Raw genomic sequence first — 20591 nt, 5'->3', positions numbered from 1 at the left:
GCCTCCTAGCAACAGTCAAGATGATAACAGGCATAATCGCAACACCTTCATTCTGGGATACCTGTGGCTGGAGGATCCCCCCTGCTGCCCTTAGGGCCAATCCCGAGCTCTACTCGCATTCAGCGCGACTCCATCTCTCGGACAGGTTCCTCCCTCAGCAGATGTTCAAGCAAACCCAGGCACTTGACGCCGACCTGAACAAATTCGCTATTGACCGGACTTACAGGAAAAAAATTATGTCTAGTAGGACTAATCTGCATTGACATGTGTACCTTGCATCTGTTCCTGTCTGATTGAGCTGGTGCTCTTATCTCGATGTTAAGTCAGCTCAATCAGACCTAACTCTCGTAAGGAGTTCTCTCCTTTGTATAAAATATGTTTTCTTTTGTAAAATTACCTGTTTTTGTAAATTAATTGTTCTATTTTCCCGGAAGTTTCGGGATGTTGTAAAAATGTAAACCCCTGGCTTTTTGGCCGTGAAGGGCATTAAAGATTATCTCTCTCTCTCTCTCTCTAACTACTGTTTCAGAGTAGTTCCATTGTTCTGTTTCATGTTTTGCGATGATCAGAAACTATCACCTTACTATGGACTCGCTTTAAGGTAAATTTAACTTCGTTTAACTCTCTCAGGTGGTGAATATCGACTGATACTAAAAGAGCGATTGTGATTTTGAAAAGCGACTATTATGTAGTGTACTGATGACCTCATACAGCAGAAATTACAAGTAGGTATTGCAGTAAATGTGGATTGCATTGGGCAAGAAAACATAGCTTAAACAAAGATAGAGTGAAAGACCAAGCGGAAGATCTAAACCAAGAAGCGAATCTCTGAAGAAACGGAAACGAAAGGAGTTAGAAATTGGAGATGCCTAGTACAGAGGAAAGTGGAGATTCGAGAGAAGATTCGAGTTTAGCATGGTATTAAATTGCCAGTAAGATGAAGAAGAAAAAGAACCAATAAGCATACAGTCTTTGATGTCTTTGATGAACGTGCAGCGGCACGTTAGAAGTATTCCAAGAAAGTAACTTTACATTCTACAGCGACAGCCTATTTGTAACCGTTGACGAAATAACAGGAGTATCTCATCAAAATAACCTTTAGTATTAGAGAGTGTAATATGATCAGCATGAACTGCAGACCTCATTAACACTGCAAGTGGGAAACAGGAAGTATTGAGGTTCAAAGGTCTTACGCAAATAATTTTTCTTAGGTAAGTTCCATCTATAGTTTGCGAACTATGAACTCTTAACTCATTTTTCCTTCGTTTCTTGCTTTTCTGAAACCTGATACGACCATCCGAATTTTCCTCAGGAGTCAGAAACTAATGAACTGCTGTCAAAACGAAATCATTAATAATCTTTCTCGCAGCTTGCTGTTCGGATGAATACTGTTGAAGAAGCTCCATACTTCGTAGCGAAAATATTTCAGGTGCGCTGAATGAGTGGGCGACCTTCTGAAAGAGGAAGTATCGAATGTGATAAGTGGGCCGTGTTGTCTGCTACTCTTCGGTTTTGTCAGAGACGTTCGAAAGTAAATACAATAAAATTGAACTTAAGGATGTGATGTCATAGATTTGCATAATAAAACATAGAAATATGTTCCTCGCTTGATCGTAAAATGTTCTTAGAGAAGTACGTTATGAAAACGATAAATGAATGCAAAACCACCAAATATCAGGAAAATTCATCACAAACAAATAATTAAGGTGTGAGCTTTCTTTCAATCTTTATGGTTTATAGTTTACCCTGACAGAATCTCTCTGGAGCTATTTTCATTGAATTAAATACTTCATCACTTGTGGAAAAAAATCCTTAGACAGAAGAGATTGGTTAGCATTAAATATAAGAGCATGTGGGAGTTCCATAACTGCGTCCAGCACATGGAGTAGAGCCAATGCCATCAAGACTTGGGGCGTCGATGACTCCGATAACTGTTTTAACTAAAAAGAGGAGATTGTCAGATAATATGCAGAGTCGCCATTGGTAGATGGAGCTTATGTATAGGATGCTACATAATCATGAATATATAGAGAGAAAGAGAGATAATAAAAAATCCTCGCGTCATCATAGGATTCGAACCCAGGCCTTTTCCGCCCGGTGTGAGGAGGACGGTGATGATACCACTGTAACGCGCAGACAGTACCATGCCAAGAAAGTCGCTTCACTGCACCAACCTAGTGATTACCGTGAAGTGGGTGCTTGGAATTTATGTGAAAGAGTGAAACTCAACCAGGGGTCCACCAAAATGAATATGAATGAATGAATTTATTTGCATTATTAGGACTGTCTGCAGGCCTTCACATCACGAAAAGTCACTACTTCGAAGTTTATCAGCAGGGAAGAACGTCCAACTTACAAAATAATGAATTTCAAACTGTTTTAATTACTGTATCGAGCCAGTAGATGAATTAAAATGCAGTGGTTATGCAAGCCCGATCAGAAAAATGTTATGTGGTTAATCACTTTACTGTTGCAAGAAAACACCAGCCAAAAAAATATATACTTTTTATCCATTGCCGCCAATAACTTGGTCAAACCATCTTAAATGTATTCAAGCTATCCAATTCCACAAGGTACAAAGCTATTCTGACTATCAGTTTTACTTTTTGGTCTTTACTGTTCGGCTGAATCCCCAATTTCTGTACATCTATTTTGTAACCATACTCTTTCAATTATAATTTGTACTCCCTTGTGAGTGTCATCTGAGAAAAAGTGAAAATACCATCATTTAACTTATTTAACCATCTTAAAACCTTATACACTTCATCTAGGAAGAAAACTAGATACCATGCAGATACAGTTTAGGAAATTGCAATTTACACAATCCCAGTCTTCCTAAGAATATCCCTCCTTTGTGTCCTCAACTAATCTCGGTTTCTCTGAACTCTTTCCAACATACACTGTGCGTACTCCCCTGCTGTGCACACAAATGGTTTGTCCCACAACGTTGCAAGTCACATGACCACAGTTGTGGATATAAATGCAGCAGAACAGCCTTTCTAGTACCAGTTAAGCGTACAAACTGTAGTAATAATGGGGAAAAGGAGTGATCCAACGGACTTCGAAAGTGGCATGGAAGTAAGTGCAAGACGTGCTGAACAAAGCATCTCTGAAACGGCAGTTCTCCTGAACTTTTCACGCACCACAGTTTCAAGGGTGTATTTGGAATGGTGCAACGAACAGAAAACATCCTCTCAATGGCTCTCTGTGGAAGAAAATCGCTTGTTGATGAGAGAGGTCAGAGGAGGATGGCTAGAATTGTGCAAGCAAACAGACGGGACACAATGTCGCACATCACGTCAGAATACGACCTTGGTGCGCAGAACAAAATATCGCAACGGACCACTAGTCGCACTTTGTCGCGAATGGACTACAACAGCAGACGGCCACATCGCGTACCTTTGTTATCAATGAAGAACAAGGGAGAACGCCTCCTGTGGGCACAGCAGCACCAGCACTGGAATATCAAGAATTGGAAAACAGTTGCTTGGTCTGACGAGTCGAAGTTCCTGGTGCATCATGTTGATGGAAGGCTCAGAATTTTGCGAAAATAACATGAATCCATGGACCCGTCAGGTCTGACGACTACTGTGCAAGGTAGTGGGGCAGTGTTATGGTGTGGGGAACGTTTTCTTGGCACACGTTGGGTCCATTGATACCTATAGATTCACGTCTGAATGCCACATCGTTGCTGACCAAGTGCATCCGTTGATGTTGACCGTTTATCCTCAGTCAGATGGTTACTTCTAGCAGGATAATGTGCCGGTGCACAAATCGCGAATCAATATGGAATGGTTCCAGGAATATGACAATGCTTTTCTTTGCTGCAGTGGCCCGCTCAGTCCTGGATCTCAATCCTATTGAACATCTTTGGGATGAGCTGGAAAGGGCTGTTCTCTGCAGGCCTACACCTCCTTTGAACTCAAGGAACTGCGTGACACACTCATGTCTGCATGGTACTCCATTTCTGCACACGTTTTCAGCATTTTGTTCAATCCATGCCTAGATGAATTCAGGCTGTTTTTGAAAGCTAAAGGAGGCTCAACACGCTGCTACGTAGGTGTACCTAATAAAGTGGCAACACAGCGTATATTTGCGATTCTCTATATCTCATACATTCACTGGATTAGGAATCTCTATTCAATATCAAACCAACGTTTTTCCTGAATTATAGGCCATTCACCTCATGGAACGATTTCATTACGTGTCCGATGGAGTCTATATCCAGATTTGACCATTCCTACATCAGGATATTTGTCGGCTACTGTATTGTGGTCGGTTGAGAACAACGTTCCTGAACTGCCCTTTCTGAAACTCTCCGGCTTAAACGTTTTGCATCACAGCGTATGACAACAATTTTTTTAAAATTATTTATGACAATGTAAGGTTTAATATAAAAAACATCACACTACAAAATATATTAAAATTTATTAAGCATTGAATATCCCTGCCTTACAAAGACTTGACAGTCCGGAGATTAATTTTATAATATAGTGTCTTGGCTTCCAAGCGATCTGCAAGGTTTTCAGTAATTTTTGTTTCCAGTCGACAACCTTTGGAGAACTAAGTTCTCCAAAGTTAATTTATGAGGAATTCATTTTAATCTTACCGTCATGCTATCATAAAGTGCGCAAGTGGGTCATCTGACGTTTACCAGCAAAGAGAAATCGTGATGTATCTTAGTCGTACAAGAAAAAGTCGAAGAATGTCAGTAGTTGCACAAAATTGAGATGCAACAGGAGAATGTCGTGTGATGGATTGGTACACGGCCAGAGATGAAGCAATAAATTTTTCTACTGATTTTCTACCACGCCCACTAGCAGGAAACATATTATTGAGACCTGGTACATCCTCGGAGCAGCTACGTGCAGAACCTTGCTTCCGTACAAGGAAAAGGCCATGGCCAATATATTTGTCGTAAGCCCCTGGACGACATTTATCATTTAATGTCGCTATTTATTGTTTTCAACCATAAGAAGAGTCAACAGCGCTGCTCAGATAAACTGCAGAATGGAAATGCAATGTTATAATTGAATATGTTTGATAACTTCGCTTGAATTTATAATTGATCGTACAAGACTGTATCTAACACTGGAGTCTATGAATAAATCAACTTTAATTTAACTATGAATAATTTAACTTCTCGGACATCTTTTTCTCTAGAATCCATGTTGGAATTCTTTCTAGTTCTTATCGGGGATGATATTCAATGAAGGATAATTGTCATCCGTTTGTTGTTTGTTAGATGTGCCATTCTTGACCACGTTAAACCAAATAGTTTGATAGCAGTGGGAAGAGATGGGAAGAGATGTTCCCATTTTTATTATAATAGGCATAAGACACGGCTGCCCGAGTAATTATCAACAGAGCACGACCTTTGACAGAGAAGAAAGGAGTGGTGCAAAAGCTCTCTCTTTCCACTTCAGAATAACTTCTGCTCCTGCTCACTTATGAGGACCTTGAAGACGGTACTGATAGATCATGCAGGGGGCCATAGGACATACCCAGAATAATTTGGGACCTTTCAAAGCCAGCAAAAGGAGGTTGGGCTGGGCTCCAATTAAAGAAGCGATCATGTCCATGTACGGAAGCCATTCAGTGTCGAAAGCGTGGCGAAAACTGTGAATATATTTCTTTCTGTTTTCTGCCTTAATCTTTTTCATGTATGCAAACATTTTATGTTGAGGGAAGCAGAAGTTTTCCTTTCATAAGAAGAGCAGCTCAGCGTGCTTGCATTTCAGAAACTGGATAAACGGGTCTGATAATTAGCACAAGCACGAAAATCGCAAGAGTGGGATAATAAAGAAGGAGAATATATATTTGAACAGCTCCGTATATTATTCTTAATTCTTAAATATCCTCAAGAAACAGAAACTTAACATCGTAACCAGTAGACAAACCTACGGCATCCACTGGCGTGACCTCATCTTCTTCAAAGAAACGTCAGTCAACAAACCTTACTACATCCTTCTTTAAAATGACAGTTCCCGACATCCGTCTGGAAAGTAAGACAAAACTCAGAGGGGAATGATATTACCAATTGGTGAGTTGTTAAGTGTTCGCTAGCAAAGGTTCATGGGAGACAAAATGTGTTAGTAACCCGGTTGTCAATTCATATGGATCAGGAAAAGTAGCGCATAACATTTTGAAATGCTTACTAATTGATCACTAGAACTCCAACAATAAAATAGCATGTCCATAAATTTCGCATGTTCCAGATTAATTTGTCTATTTTGTTGGACAAAGAACCCAAGTCTTCGGGAGAAAAAACCTTGCTATCCTCCCCTGAGACCTACTGACTCAGCCACGGAGAAAAAATATTAAGAGGATACAGCAGTAGAAATACGCCATTTAAGTCATTAACCGCTTTGTTAAATTTTCTGTTGGCAAACGCCAAAATTTTGAATCAATGCTATTTGAACGACAGAAATAAGTCGTTGATGTATAAATTAAATGAGAGGAAAGGTCCCTTACAAAATAGCACATTTAAGGTGGCAGAAGGAGTAATATTTATCAGGATTCTGTAAGGGAGCTGTGAAATCTAATTACGAATCCACCGAAGTAATGGGTCTTAGAAGCCGAATGCACAATTTTTGACATAAATGATCATCTGCCAGAAAGGGCAGATGATCTTTTATATTGTACACTGCTGTGCAAAATTTAAGAACGTCAGGTTTTCACCTGTAGTTTCTCATAGGAATGGCCTGGATATAGGAAAAGCATACCAAAGGAACCTCGTGAGGTACAGAAATGAAGGACACCGACACAACAACGGAAACAAAACGGTACAGAGGGATTTTATTCAAAAATGGCAACATAGCACTGGCTGCCATGATACAGATGTATCACTGCCAAAGCTAGAACAAAGGGACGAGGTGGTCCTCAGTAGGAGATATGGCCACCCCAAATGCCGATGCAGGCTTTGCACCGCCTGTTCATACTTAGAACAATATTGTTGATATGTTCTTGCGGGAATATCGTCCATTCCTTTGTCAGCACCATCTTCAGCTGGTGAACATTTTATGGTGGATGTGAAGTGCAAATACATCCACTTCCCATGGATGCATCTGTAGAAAAGGCATTCAGCAGAAACTGAATGTCTATGAAACAAAGAGTGGAGGGACTTTGTAAGAGATGGGTATTTAATTAATCTTTCTGTCCTCTTTTAAAACGGAGACAAGACGTCTGGAAGAGGTTTTGACAACACTATCGAAGATGGTTGCCAAACGGATTCGTTAATGAATACAAAATATGTGGTGTTAAATTAGAACTATAGAACTCACTGATTTAAGAATTGAAATTTAAAAAAGTCGATGAGTGAAATAATATAATTAAATGATGTATCAAGAATGAGTAATCAAAGAAATATACTCAACTTTTTTCAAATTAACTTTCAATGTTAGGTATTCGATTCATCTAAAACAAAAAGACAGCTGAAATTAAAATATGGATTTCAAGTACTACTCACGGATTAAATTACCAACCAATAAGTGTCAAAAATCAAACATATGTCTAAAATTAGCAAGGGTATCATCATCATCATCAGCCATTTCAATCCAGTGGAGGATGAAGGCCTCTCCAGCAACTTTCCAGTTCCCTCTGTTTTGAGCACTGGCCATCCATTTACTACCCACAAACTCATGAATTTCATCTATCCATCTCCGCCTTTGTCTTCTAGGTTTTCTTCTAGCTCCTCTTGGGTACCATTCTGTTATTTTCTTAGTCCATCTGTCATCATGTCTTCGAGCTATGTGTCCTGCCCAAGACCATTTTAGTTCTTTAGTTTTGATAAGAATGTTCTTTACTTGAGTTTGCTGCCTAATCCATGTGTTTCTCTTCTTATCTAACAGTCTGATTCCCAATATAATTCGTTCCATTCTTCGCTGTGTAGTTCTCAGCTTCTCTTCCATTCTTTTGGTGAGTGCCCAAGTTTCACTTCCATAAGTCATGGTGGGGAGTATACATTGATTCATTATTTTACGTTTCAGACAAACTGGGATATTGCTCTTCAGTATGTGACTATATTTCCTGAATGCTATCCATCCAAAATTTATTCTTCTCTTGACTTCCAGCCATTTATCATTATTACAGCTAATAACTTGTCCCAGATAAGCATATGAATCCACGTTTTCAATTATTGCTCCTTCAATCATTGTCCCTTTCTGTGGCATACTTGTTCATCATTACTTTTGTTTTAGCCATATTCATCTTTAGTCCAAAATCCTTACTAGTTTGCATAACTGATTAAGATTTTCCTCTAATTCTTTGGGATCGTGGCTTATGACCACAATGTCATCTGCAAATCCTAAATGGTTTAGGTACTCTCCATTCACATTGACTCCTTTCTGCGACCAGTCTAATCTTCTGAAAGCTTCCCCAAGGGCAGCAGTAAACAGCTTCGGAGATTTTGTCGAACCCATTTCTCAATTTTAAATTTGCTACTGTCTTTGTCTAGTCTAATAAAGGAGGTAGCGTTCTCATATATTTTCTTCAAAATCATGATGTATGGGGTATCTATGCCTTGTCTTTGCAGTGCCCGAAACATTGCCTTATGCTGTATGGAGTCAAATGCCTTTTCATAATCCACAAATGCCAGTCATAATGGTTTTTTATATTCATTTGCTTTCTCCATTAGCTGTGATATTACGTGAAGGTGATCCATAGTTGAGAATCCTGTCCTAAATGCAGCTTGCTCTTTCGGTTGATTCTCATCAAGTATTCTTTCTAATCTGTTAGTAATGACCCTTGTGAACAACTTGTAGATATGGGATAACAAGCTAATTGGTCTATAATTTCCAATTTCTGATTTATCTCCTTTCTTATGCAGCAAAACTATGATTGCATTATTCCACTGCTTAGGCATCACACCTTTTCTAATGCACTTTGTGAAAAGCCTTGCCAGTTTTTGTGTTATGTCTCTTCCTCCCAATTTTACCAACTCTACAGTAACTTCATCTTCCCCCGGGGCTTTCTGATTCTTCATTTTCTTCAATGCATGTTCTACCTCATCAGGAAGAATATCGGGTTTGTCGTATGTGTTGCTAATTTGCAATCCATGTTCCCCACTGCTGGTATCATTCCCTCGCTCCTTGTATAATTCTCTATAGTAGTCTTCTGCTATTTGAATTATGCCTTCTCTGCTGTTTATAAGTACATCATCGCTATTCTTCAGTTTCAGTATCATTTGTCTTTCTGTATTACTGCTCATGGCTGCTGATTTAAATCCTTGGTTTTCCCTTAATGCTTGTTCTACTTTTCTTGTGTTAAATCTTCTTATGTCCTCTCTGAGCCTCTTTATAATGCTTTGCATAACTCAGTATACTCAATTTTCTCCTTGTCAGTGTTTATTTTGCTCTTCATTTGTAGCCTTCGGTTCATCATAACAAGTGTTTCTTAACTAATTTTTTCTTCTTTGGATTTCTTTTTCCCTATAGGTTTCTTGGACTTTATCACTTTCAGAAAGCTGTAATATTCGTCGTCGGTATTCCTAGTTTAGCAGTCTGCAGAAGCTCAAACTTGTTCTTAAGTTCCAGTACATACTCCTTTTTCTCCTCTTCTGTTATCGCAAAAACCTTTGTATATTTACTCGAGTCAGTTTTTCCTTTCTTTTCTTACATCTATATCAGGTGTGCCTCTTACCATTCTGTGATCACCTCGAACATTTACCTTGTTCAAGATGGTAACATCATTCACGATATATCATCTGTTAGTGAGGATGAAGGGTAACAAATTCCAAATGGCTACCAGTCTCAACAGTTAAGCTGAACGATAAGTAGATCCTGAATTGCAAAATCAGGAGCGTATCACAAAGCAAACACTCAGTCCTCATCGCTGAAAGGGGATGTCAGCAATTACTGCTTTAGTAGTGTTGTTTTTAGGAGTAGCAAAATTCTCGGTAAATTAAACACCGCAAATTTGCCTTCACTGCAGTTGAAATTGAAAGAAATAGATGTAGCTGTAAAGTGTAGAATTCATTCTTTAGCTTTAACCTGTTCGCCATCAAAAGCGACTAGGCTGAATTCCAACACCGAAAATAGGAAGCCAAGTTTACTCCTATTTAGATAGGAGTAAACTTGGCTTCTACTTGTCTGAATGCCTACTCTCGAGTGAAACTACTTGTCTGAATGCTTACTCGCAAGACCCACTGGAAACCTAGAGAGCAGCTAGACTCAAGTAGATATAGCCACGTCTGGTGTTTGTAGAAGCATCCCGAACGGAATCGCTTCATGATGATAATAACAGGACTGTTTGTTTATCTCTACCAGACGAAGGACCCTGGAAGGGTATGCAATCAATTATCAGCCTCAGCCTTGATCGTTAAGTATGTATGTATGTGCGTGTGTGTGTGTGTAAACAAAGGCTATGAGCCGTAATTGAGCGAGTTCGAACTGCTGTTAGCCGAACGGAAAACCTGAGTTTCCTGGATAAAAAAAGCTAATAAACCTTCGACTGAGACATCTTGTGAAATAAGCTCATAAAAATTCCTCGCGTTATTTACGGGATTCGAACACGGACTTTCTCCACTAGATCACAGGTTCTCTCAACTAGGAGGACGTATAGTATTGCTTGTCAAACGGCACTTTAAAAATTGTCTATTTCAGAATTTACGGTTGATCTGGTATTAAACGATTTGTGTGACATCATTTGTGTGACAAAACACTTGAATTAGCATTAGTAGCAGCAAATGAATGCCAGAAACCAAGATTATCCAGCATCAGACAAAAAAAAAAAAAAAAAGTTTGTCTAGTTCTTCCCCCTGAATTTATTTAAGCTATTAACTTCCACAACAACACATGAAAATTTGTTCCAGCAATCAATTTGACTAAAGACAAATTTCACCACATCTATTCTGCAACTGTCTTTCCTCAATTTGAATTTATTCCCTCTCAGACGCGTAATCTGAGCAAGAGGAAGAATCCCATCAGAGCATTGCGCTTGCTCAAACCAATTGGATATTACGATGTGCCTTGGCCACATCGTAGTATCCAATAAAATTGGTCACACAAGATTTTCCCTTAACGCAACTATGATGTGTCTAAAGTACTGTATTCATTTCATTTCTATAAGACCGCCAACCAAGGCGCGTCCATCTTCCAAGTAATTTCAGTAGAACGTACCGGTATTTTTCTTTTCTGAAGAAGTGCTTTTCTCTTCTTGTCTTTAAAAGTGAACACACACTTCTAAATACATAATATACTTACAATTATGAGCGGACGCTTGGGGGCCGGTGATATTAATAGTTAAACTTTCTCTGTCAGTGGAGTCTCTCAATCTGTTTACTTTAATTTCATGTTATATAAACCAGCTTGAATCGCTGTTTGTTGTTATTGTTTTAGAATTTGCTTCCAGTCAAGTAAAGCCATGAGGCGTAAGTACATTGTTTATCTAAATTTCCTGTAGTCTGTTGTCTATTTTAAGAATTTATGGACAAAAAAAAAACAAGCTCCTGAGACCGATTAACATGTCCATAATGAATAAAATTGCTTGTAGACTTTTTGCACACAGTCACAAGCAGCAGCAGCACTATCCACAACGTTTCCTGCCAGGGTATTCTGGTTCAAAGCAGTTTTTGTCTAATCTTCAGTCATTTAAAGAACTTGTAGGAAATTGTGGTGCCGAAATTTGTGGTTACAAGATGTTAAGTGAATACGTTTTGCGATACATTTGTTGAGTGAAGGGACAGATGTCCCATTGATATCGTATTTCTAAAAATCAGAACACATTGATCTTTCTGGGAAAATTAACATTTATTCATAATTTTCGAATTTCAATTACAGTTCGACATTAGCAAAGTAATGCAAAATTGACCACTGCGTTTCTGAGAAAACTCGGAAACTCTCGGGACAAGGAGGGTTTGCTACCTTAATTGTGCATATTCTTGGTGTAAGTGAAAAGCAAGTGCTATTGTCTTTGTTTTGTTGTTTGTTAGATGTGCCATTATCGACTACACTAAACCCAATAATTTAATTGGTGTTAGCAGACTACTAGCAGAGTATTTCCAGAAAAGAAAAGTACTTCTGCTCCAAAATGTCATAATACGACACAGATAATTGATAAAACCTGAAGAATTGTTCTCATTTTTATTATAATAGGCATAAGACACGGCTGCCAGCGTGATTATCAACAGAAGACGACCTTTCACAAAACTCTCAGTTGGCGGACGAGAACGGAGTGGTGCAAAAGCTCTTTCCTTCCACTTCAGACAAACTTCTCGTGCCCCTGCCCACTTATGAGGTCCTTGAAGGCGATATTGATATGGCATGCAGGGCGCCGTCAGGCATACCCAGAATAACTTTGGATCTTTCAAAGCCAGCAAAAGGAGGTTGGGCTTGGCTCCAATTAAAGAAGCGATCATGTCCATGTATGGAAGCCATTTGACGTCGCAACAGTGTCGAAAACTGTGGATGTAGTTTTTTCTATTTTCTGCCTTCATCTTTTTCACGTCTGCCAACATTTTTTTTGTTGAGGGAAGATGGAGTTTGTTGTTCATAAGAAGGGCAGTCCAGCGTGCTTGCATTTCATAAACTGGATAAGCGGGTCCGACAGGTTGCACAAGCCCGATAATCGCGAGAGTGGGATGTGGTAAGTTAGGAGGAAACATATATTTGTACAGCTCTACATCATTATTCCTAATACTTAAAATATCCCCAAGAAACGGAAACTTAATATCGTAACCAGTAGATAAAATTACGACATCTACAGGAGTGACATCATCTTCTCCTTCAAAGAGAATGCCATTATTCACAAACTTTACTACGTCTTTCTTCAAAACGACTGTTCCCGACATCAATGTGGAAGGCAAAATATCATTAATAGTTGGATGCTGACTGAGTGCTCTGTGAGAAGGTGACAAACCCAAGACAGCGTGGTTTACGGCACCGTTCAGATACCTTTCAAGTCTCGAGCAGCGAACACTGAAAGGAAGAAGATCATTCAGGAAGCTTCCCCAGCGGGAAAGAGGACCGAAGAGCAGACCACTTGGCGGTGAGCGTGTGAATATCCAGCATCCTCGTCTTGTGCTCAAATACACCTGAAATATTACAAAAGAAATACATTTGTCATTTTATATTGGCGAAATAAATATTATTATGTATACTACAACAGGCTGGAACACTGCGCATATACTTTTTGTTGCTAGCCAGAAATCGCCCCAATTACTCAATACAGGAACGCTATTGAAGTTTTCTGTATGGTAGGAAATAGGTGTGACAATTGGCGGAATTGAACTCCCTTCAGTTTTGGTGAAAGTATTGAATGTCATTTGTATATATACAGTGCAGTAAAGAAGCATGTTCAATGGGCCCTCATCTATGATTTGGTATGAAGAGCAACTTAGTTTCATGCGTAAGAATAGTCAGGCTGTAATTAAATTTAATTGTAAAACGTACATGCGATTGTCATAAACCTGTCGAAGGAATTCTATTCCCATTTATGTGAAACTGTTCGTTTAACTCATGTCATAGTGTTGACCTAACAACTGAGGTTTGATCACTTTTGAATTATTGGGACGCAGTAACTGTCTGGGCATTTTTCTACCCTATCTTCTGATTCAATTTCTTCTTACCTTTACTTCAATATTGGTGTAAATAATGCCTTTCGTATTGAAAAAGGCGATGATCATAAACTTTCCAGCATATCTAACGGACTGTGCTTTTTGGAATTGGAGATGTTCTATGCTTTCTCTATGAACTTCGTTATTTTATTCACAATCATAGTAGCTGGTTCATTCCCAGTGATATTCTGCTTAAGTGGTCATTTTTCAGAGGTTGTAATGTGTTTTCGAGACGAACACAGATGTGAACTCTAAGCAGCGTTCGTTCAGGAGGAGTCTAGTAACCCAACGTGAATAAACACGTGCCAAACTTTCATTCAGAATAATCTCTGAGCTTCCATAGCTAATCTCTAAGACCTCTGCAATTTTTATGACCTTCAAGGTCAATACCAAAAACAGCAGCAACAGGATGTCCAGTCCATCAACATCAGCTATTAGCATTGATGGCCTGGACATCTTGAAATAGGTTCCTTACTCTCTCCCCTTCAAGTATCCAAGTGACTTGTTTACTAAAAGACTTTGAACATACCCATTCTGTTTGGGTCGAGTCAGAATTTTATTATTCCAGATAACGTACGCGGTTTTTTCTACTGAGGACCTGAATATTTCGACATTAGACAAAGAAAGAAAGAAAGAATTTGTTTGAAACTGATCTTATCACATGTATATTTATTTGTACTGTCTAGACACTGCTAGACAAAATTAACAGAACGAAATGTTTTTCGTGAATATTTTATTGTGAACAGTGTCGCCGAATGCGAATATTTCATAAAATATTCATCCTGGCATGCAAATTCCGCGTATCCAATAGAAATCAATCTACCACCTTACAGAATCGCACATTATACAAATTATTCATGCACGTATAAAAACAAGGGTTGCGATTACATCACTCATTCCCGTTTTTTTGGCTTGCTCAATGGGACAGCCACATCTCCGGTGCTCAGGATTGCAAGCCATCGTAATCATTTAGATGATTCTTTAAGATGGCGGGTCATTGAACGATTTGAAGCAGAGCAGTCGCAGGCGGAAGTGTCACATTGACTTAATGTGTCACGCAATGTTGTCTCGGCACTATCAGATAAATTCATATACTTTTAAATCTCTGGCCTTTGCAGTGAACTGTTACACCCACGATGAAAAAGACGCGGAGATAGGGGAACCCCTGGTGCCGTCAGACACGAATACACTTTAAACTTTATGGAATCAGTTTCAAGAGACAGGAACCATTATAAGAAGAGCTGGCCAAAGTCTCCTGAGGGCTGTGTCAACAAGAACAGACTGCTTTCTGGAATGAAGGCGAATTCCTGTCATCAACTGTCTCTTGAGGTTGCTGCGGCCACAGGTGAAAACATTTTCAAACGGACTGTGTTAAGAAGGCCATGAACTGGTGACTTGGTGCCCTGACAAATGGGGTACAATTCTGTTTTGTGTTGAGTCTCGTTTTAGCCTACAAACAGATTCTAGACGTTATTTCATCTTAAACGCATCAGAGAATGGGAGACAGTGTTCTCTTGTGGGGTGGAATAATGATCAACGGCCTGATAGTGGTAACGTAACTGCGCAGAGGTACCGATAACAGATCCTCGAACCCCGCGTGCGAAATTTTAGATGACAGTTGGCCCAGATTTTCTTTTCGCGCACGACAACGCCGCTGCCCATGCTGAAGAGGTGGAGGGGCACCTTGAAACTAAAGATATCCAACGACTGCCATGGGCAACACAATCACCAGACTTAAATCCGATCGATCATGTGTGGGACGCCCTTGGCATCGCATTGCACGCCAACAGCCAACTCCTCAGTCACTTGGTGAACTAAGGTTTGCGCTATGGAAGAATTAGATTGTTGCCACAGAATCTTATAGACACATTTATATCGAGAATGGTCAACCATGCTCGGTGATCCGGAGGTGTTTAGCCGTTGGAGGGGATCATGAGTAGTACTGATGTCATGTGACCATATTTTCGAACATCTTGTATCCACTTCTGTAAATATAACCTTTTTGGTGATTCTTATACAGCCCCAATAAATATCCCTTAGACCTGTCAGAAGTTTCTCGCTGTCTCCTCATTTTATTGTTATTCTGTGGTATACCACCATACCAAATTTTGTCCCGCTTCATCGCTAGCTACACGATTTGTACCACGTTTTCTATGTGTTGTTTTAATTTTGTCGAGTTCAGTATAAATAGGTGCACAACAACAGAATCAAAACTGAACTCAATTCAAACATAAAATAACCATGAAACTTTTATTACAAAATGAAATATTTTTCTTGATTTAATTGTTATTTTTCCTTTCAGTTTATTAATCCAAGTTTCTAAGCATGCGTGAAGTGATGCCAATTGCGTTAATGGACTGCTATTTTAATAAGAAATATACCAACCTTGTTGCACACGTAACTCAATTCTACAGCGGCATCGGCTCCAGAGTTTCCGATTCCTACAACTGCCACAGTTTTGCCTTCGAAGCCTCCGCTGTGCTTGAGACTGTGGGAATGCATCACCTTCCCTTGGAATTCTTCTACCCCAGGGAAGCGTGGAAAATAAGGAAATGAATGTCGACCAGCACACACCATGACTCCATGAAAAGTGTATTCTGCATTGCTGTGATCTTTCGTATTCCTAACCGTCACCACCCACTTTCCGGTTTTCTCGTAGTCGGGGGCCTTTTCTACTTTCACCACCTGCTGGTGATATCTTATGTGGCGCAAGAGATCGAAGGCCTCTGCATACATTCCGTAATACTGTAGGGCCTGTTTGTTGGTCATGAAGTGTGCAAAGTGGGTGGGGGGTGGGAAGTCGGTGAAGGAACTCTTCTCTTTGGAAGTGTTCATGACAGTTGTTTTCATTACAGAAGTAACTCCTTCCGTGTCATCGTCCCGATATCTCCATAAGCCACCCCAGTTGTCGGTCCTTTCAAAGCACACCACATCCATCAGTTCTTCTTTGCACGCCTTTATTGCTGACAAACCAGAAACTCCAGCCCCAATCACTGCGATCTTTTTCGTTTCGAACATTTTCCTAGAATTAAGGAAAAAAACATTTAGTACCAGAATAATGCATGCTATCAAATCTATAAATTCTACGTGTACATATATGATATAATTTGAAATATTTAATTAATCCAGGGATATATATTTAGTGATTTACTACCAACGAGGTGTATACGCTTTTCTCATGGACTACCATCTTACTGTGGTGAGCAGGTTTGAGTATTCCAAAGACACTGAAGCGAAATATAGTCCACCATCAAGGAGATGGACTAGCAACTCGCTCTCTGGATGTAAATTTAAAGGATAAAGGTTAAACAGCACACACTAATCAGCCATTATCATTCATTAAACTAACCTTGTTTTTTTTTTAATATATGTATGTGTATATTCGAATTTATACAAAGCAAGATATCCCATTGATCTCACTGTATGAAGAATTCTATATATGTGTGCGATATCAATTTATGCACAAATGGTGCCTAGTGAGTAGGAAAATATATTTCACACTTAATCAAGAATATTTTTAGCTTTTTAAATGCTCGGCAAGTTACTTCAAATTATATACTGCTCGACAAAATTAACAGAATACGTTGAAAACTTGGGGTAACTCGTGCAGCTTGAGATGAAGCGGGACAAAACTTGGTATGGTGGTGTACAATAACGATGAAATCAGGAGACAGCGAGAAACTTCGGACAGGTATAAGGGGCATTTATAAGTGTAGTATCAGAATTACCAAAAAGGTCGCATTACAGAAGTCGATATAGATGCTCGAAAATATGGTCACATAACATCAGTACGGCGCATGATCCCTTCCAACGACTAAGCAGGCCTGACAGCAGTGAACCATGCTCTATATAAGGGTGTCTATAAGATTCTGTAGCAACAAATCCCATTCTTCCACCAGCAAAGACCTTAGCTCACCAAATCACCAGGAGTTGGCTGTCGGCGTGAAGGCAACGCCCACACATGTTCGATCGGATTGAAGTCTGTGATCGTGCTGGCCACTGCTGTCGTTGGATATGTTCAGTTTCAAGATATTCCTCCACCACTTCAGCTTTATGTGCAGTGACTTTGTCGTGTATGAAAAAAATAAAATATAGGCCAACCGCACCCCTAAAAAGTCGCAAATAGTGTTCAAGGATCTGTTCTCGGTATCTCTAGCAGTTATGGTACCGCTATCAAAAATGTAAAGAGCGGTGCAGCCGCTGATCATCATTCCCCGCCACACGAGAACACCGCCTCCACCGTAAGTGTCCCATTCTCTGACGTTGGAGGGATGGTACCGCATTCATCGTTGTCTCCAGAAATTAACATCTCGAATCTATTTGTAAGGTAAAACGGGGCTCGTCAGAGAACAGAACTGTACCCCATTTGTCAGGGCTCCAAGTCACATGTTTATGGCACCGGTTTCGACGAGCTCCGCGGTAGATTGGGATTAATGGGAAAGAAACTACTGGCTTCCCTCGGTAGAGTCCATTTGAATTGAGCCTTCCTAACACAGTCCAGTTGGAAATGTTTTCACCTGTGCCAGCAGCAACCTCAAGAGAGAGAGAGAGAGAGAGAGAGATAATGACAGGACATCGTAGGGTTCCATGGTTCTTCTGACACTGCTTCTTCTGAAACGCTGAAACTGCTTGCATAGTGCCATGTCACCTCCGTTTGAGACTTCCCGGCGTAAAATCATCCAATGGTTCCCTTCTTTTAATTATGCCATCGTGCAACCTCCGCCTGCGACTGCCCTCTTCAACGGCGCGCCATCTCACAGAACCATCTAACCGACGATGATTTGCTATTCTCAGCACCCGAGGTGTGGGTGTCCCACTGAGAAAGCCAAAAAACTGGAATGAAGTGATGTAGTCGCAACCCTTGTTTTTATAGGCATGGATAATTTACATGACGTGCGGCTCTGTGAGATGCTAGATCGATTTTTATTGCATACTCAGAATTTGCATGCCAGGATGCCTATAATGTCAAATATTCGCTTCGGCAACATGTTCACAATAAAATATTAATGAAAAACGTTTTGTTCTGTAAATTTTGTCGAGCAGTGTACAATTTTTAGTCAACAATAACAAGATTTAACCCGCATCTAGGGTTCAAAAGTGCCGTTCTAAAGCAGTTTCCTCTTCATCTTAAGTTACGCCATATTACTGGTTTAGCACAGCAGTACCTGCTCAGCACATGAACCGCCACCAACTCTTTTCTAACACAATATCGCCATACTTCAAAGTGATGTTCTGCGCTTAATTTGTGACAATAAAAACATAAAAATTCGCAAGTTTCACTTACTTAGGTAAATTTTCCAAGTTCTTTAGCATGTGTTCTTCATCGCAGCTCTCGTCCTCTGTGTAGCGTGAATTTATAAGCGGAGAGATGTATGTACATTAACCTCTACACATTTGTTGATAAGATACACAGTTGCATTAACCTTTACTCGTTTCGTTATCTTAGGAACGTACATATATCCATTAGAAGGGTGTTATCTGCCCAGATTTGAATAATGTTGACTTTTGAACAGCTTCAATTCGTCTTAGCATAGAATGTACTAAATATCGAAGTTCTTGGTGTGATGATCTTGAACCATGAATGATAACCCGAATCAGCTCCTTGTTATTGCTTGAACAATAACTTGCAGGCCTGACCAAAATATTTTCAATGGGATTTTATGTCTAAGTTATTATATGGTACACTGGGTACAAAAAGATGACTCTTTGCAAAATGGACACATATTAACCCAATTTTTTTTAAAAATCATGAAATAGCAATTTTATTGCTCTCTAATGATAGCAGTAAATATTAACCTTAAATATATTTGGCAGTATAAATAATTAATATTTGTCAGCACATTTAAATGATAAATTTAAAATAAGTTCTCCAATGTTAGATTTTCAAAAGTTAGTGAGATACAGAAAAGAAATTATTTAGTTACATACGTGAAGTTTATTTCTTAAGGTAGTCGCATGAACATTTAAACATTTAGATTTTAGAAGCCCATTTGCAGGAATATGTTATTAAACTGATAATATCAGTGAGGCACGCTAATGACGTACCATTATTATTAAGAAAAAGTTTTCCCACAGGATGTCGCTTTAACGTGTGACAACATACAAAAAGCTAGAAGTATAGTGTGTCCTACAAGGTACTAACTAATCAGGTAGTTTAAATTTAAAAAGAAACGAGTGAAATAATATAATTAAATAATGTAAATTAGTTTTGTGTTAACAGTAATGAAATAAATATACTCGCATTTAAAGCTAACTTTCAACGAAAGGTATTTGAGTTCAGCTAAAACAACAAGCTGAAATCAAAATAAGTATTTCATTAAAAATTAGAGAAAATAGGATAAATAATTATAATCTACTCACCGATTAAATGAAAAACAGCAAAATTTCAAAGTATACGTGTAAAATTAGCTAGTTAATAAATTGCAAATGGCTGCCAATTTCAACAGCATTGTTGAATTTTATGATATAACGCAGATAACAAAAAATGAAATTATTAAGTAAAAACAGAAAAATATATTCGGTGTCTCCTTAACAATCAAGTAAGGTAGAAAGAATATTTGCAGGACTTTCCTCGATAAGCTCCATATTGCGAATGTTTTAAGTTTTTAAACGAGTGAAGAAGGTCATCCTCATCGAGAAAATCAAGAAGTACAATCAGAACAAGTTTGTTTCATAACTAAAGGAACCGACCGTGGCTCCATCTATCGAAATCTCTGAGAAATTCGTTTTATGGAAAATTTTAGAAATGAATTATTCCAACGTTAGATTTATTGAAATATTAGCATTAATTAAATACACCGAAAATTACTAAATAATATGCACTTTATATTAATTAATTAATGTAAGTCAATGTACATATAAGAGTTCTTTAATATATGCAAGGGTTCGTTCTTTCATTAAAGTAAAATTGATTGAATTCTACGATTAATAATTAATAACCGCGCACTTTGGGGTGGCGTGTAGTGGATGTCTGTGACTGACAGCTCATTTGCTGAGAGCATCCCAAGCGTGTTCTTTTGAATTTAACTCTGGGGATCTG

General features: G+C 39.0%; 2 protein-coding genes across 2 annotated transcripts in view; one reads left to right on the top strand and one right to left on the bottom strand.

The window, feature by feature from the left end:
• LOC150077156 (flavin-containing monooxygenase 5-like) overlaps nucleotides 1-20591 on the top strand; it is an 81975-nt gene that overhangs the window by 24014 nt on the left and 37370 nt on the right. The gene's annotated exons all lie outside the window — the stretch shown is intronic.
• Nucleotides 11945-18883, bottom strand: LOC150077157 (flavin-containing monooxygenase 5-like). Its single transcript, XM_090385797.1, has 3 exons — nucleotides 18837-18883; nucleotides 15938-16574; nucleotides 11945-13030 (listed from the first exon to the last, which is right to left on the bottom strand). Exons 1-3 carry the CDS (start codon nucleotides 18863-18865, stop codon nucleotides 11945-11947), a joined length of 1752 nt encoding a protein of 583 aa, XP_090241923.1. The 5' UTR covers nucleotides 18866-18883.

The sequence above is a fragment of the Mastigoproctus giganteus genome, chromosome 12 (genome assembly GCF_048544385.1).
Source record: "Mastigoproctus giganteus isolate SK-2022 chromosome 12, ASM4854438v1, whole genome shotgun sequence".
NCBI lineage: Eukaryota > Metazoa > Arthropoda > Arachnida > Uropygi > Thelyphonidae > Mastigoproctus > Mastigoproctus giganteus.
Note: the sequence above shows the minus strand (reverse complement) of the source record. Positions and strands in the feature narration are given on the sequence as shown.

What these genes read in the sequence shown, in the direction of transcription:
- LOC150077157 (XM_090385797.1), bottom strand. Translation starts at nt 18,865, where the DNA reads ATGCTAAAGAACTTGGAAAATTTACCTAA. An exon ending in AACTTGGAAAATTTACCTAA is followed by an intron (nt 16,575 to 18,836) that starts GTAAGTGAAACT and finishes CCTTAATTCTAG; the next exon opens with GAAAATGTTCGAAACGAAAA. An exon ending in TGAGTTACGTGTGCAACAAG is followed by an intron (nt 13,031 to 15,937) that starts GTTGGTATATTT and finishes GTAATATTTCAG; the next exon opens with GTGTATTTGAGCACAAGACG.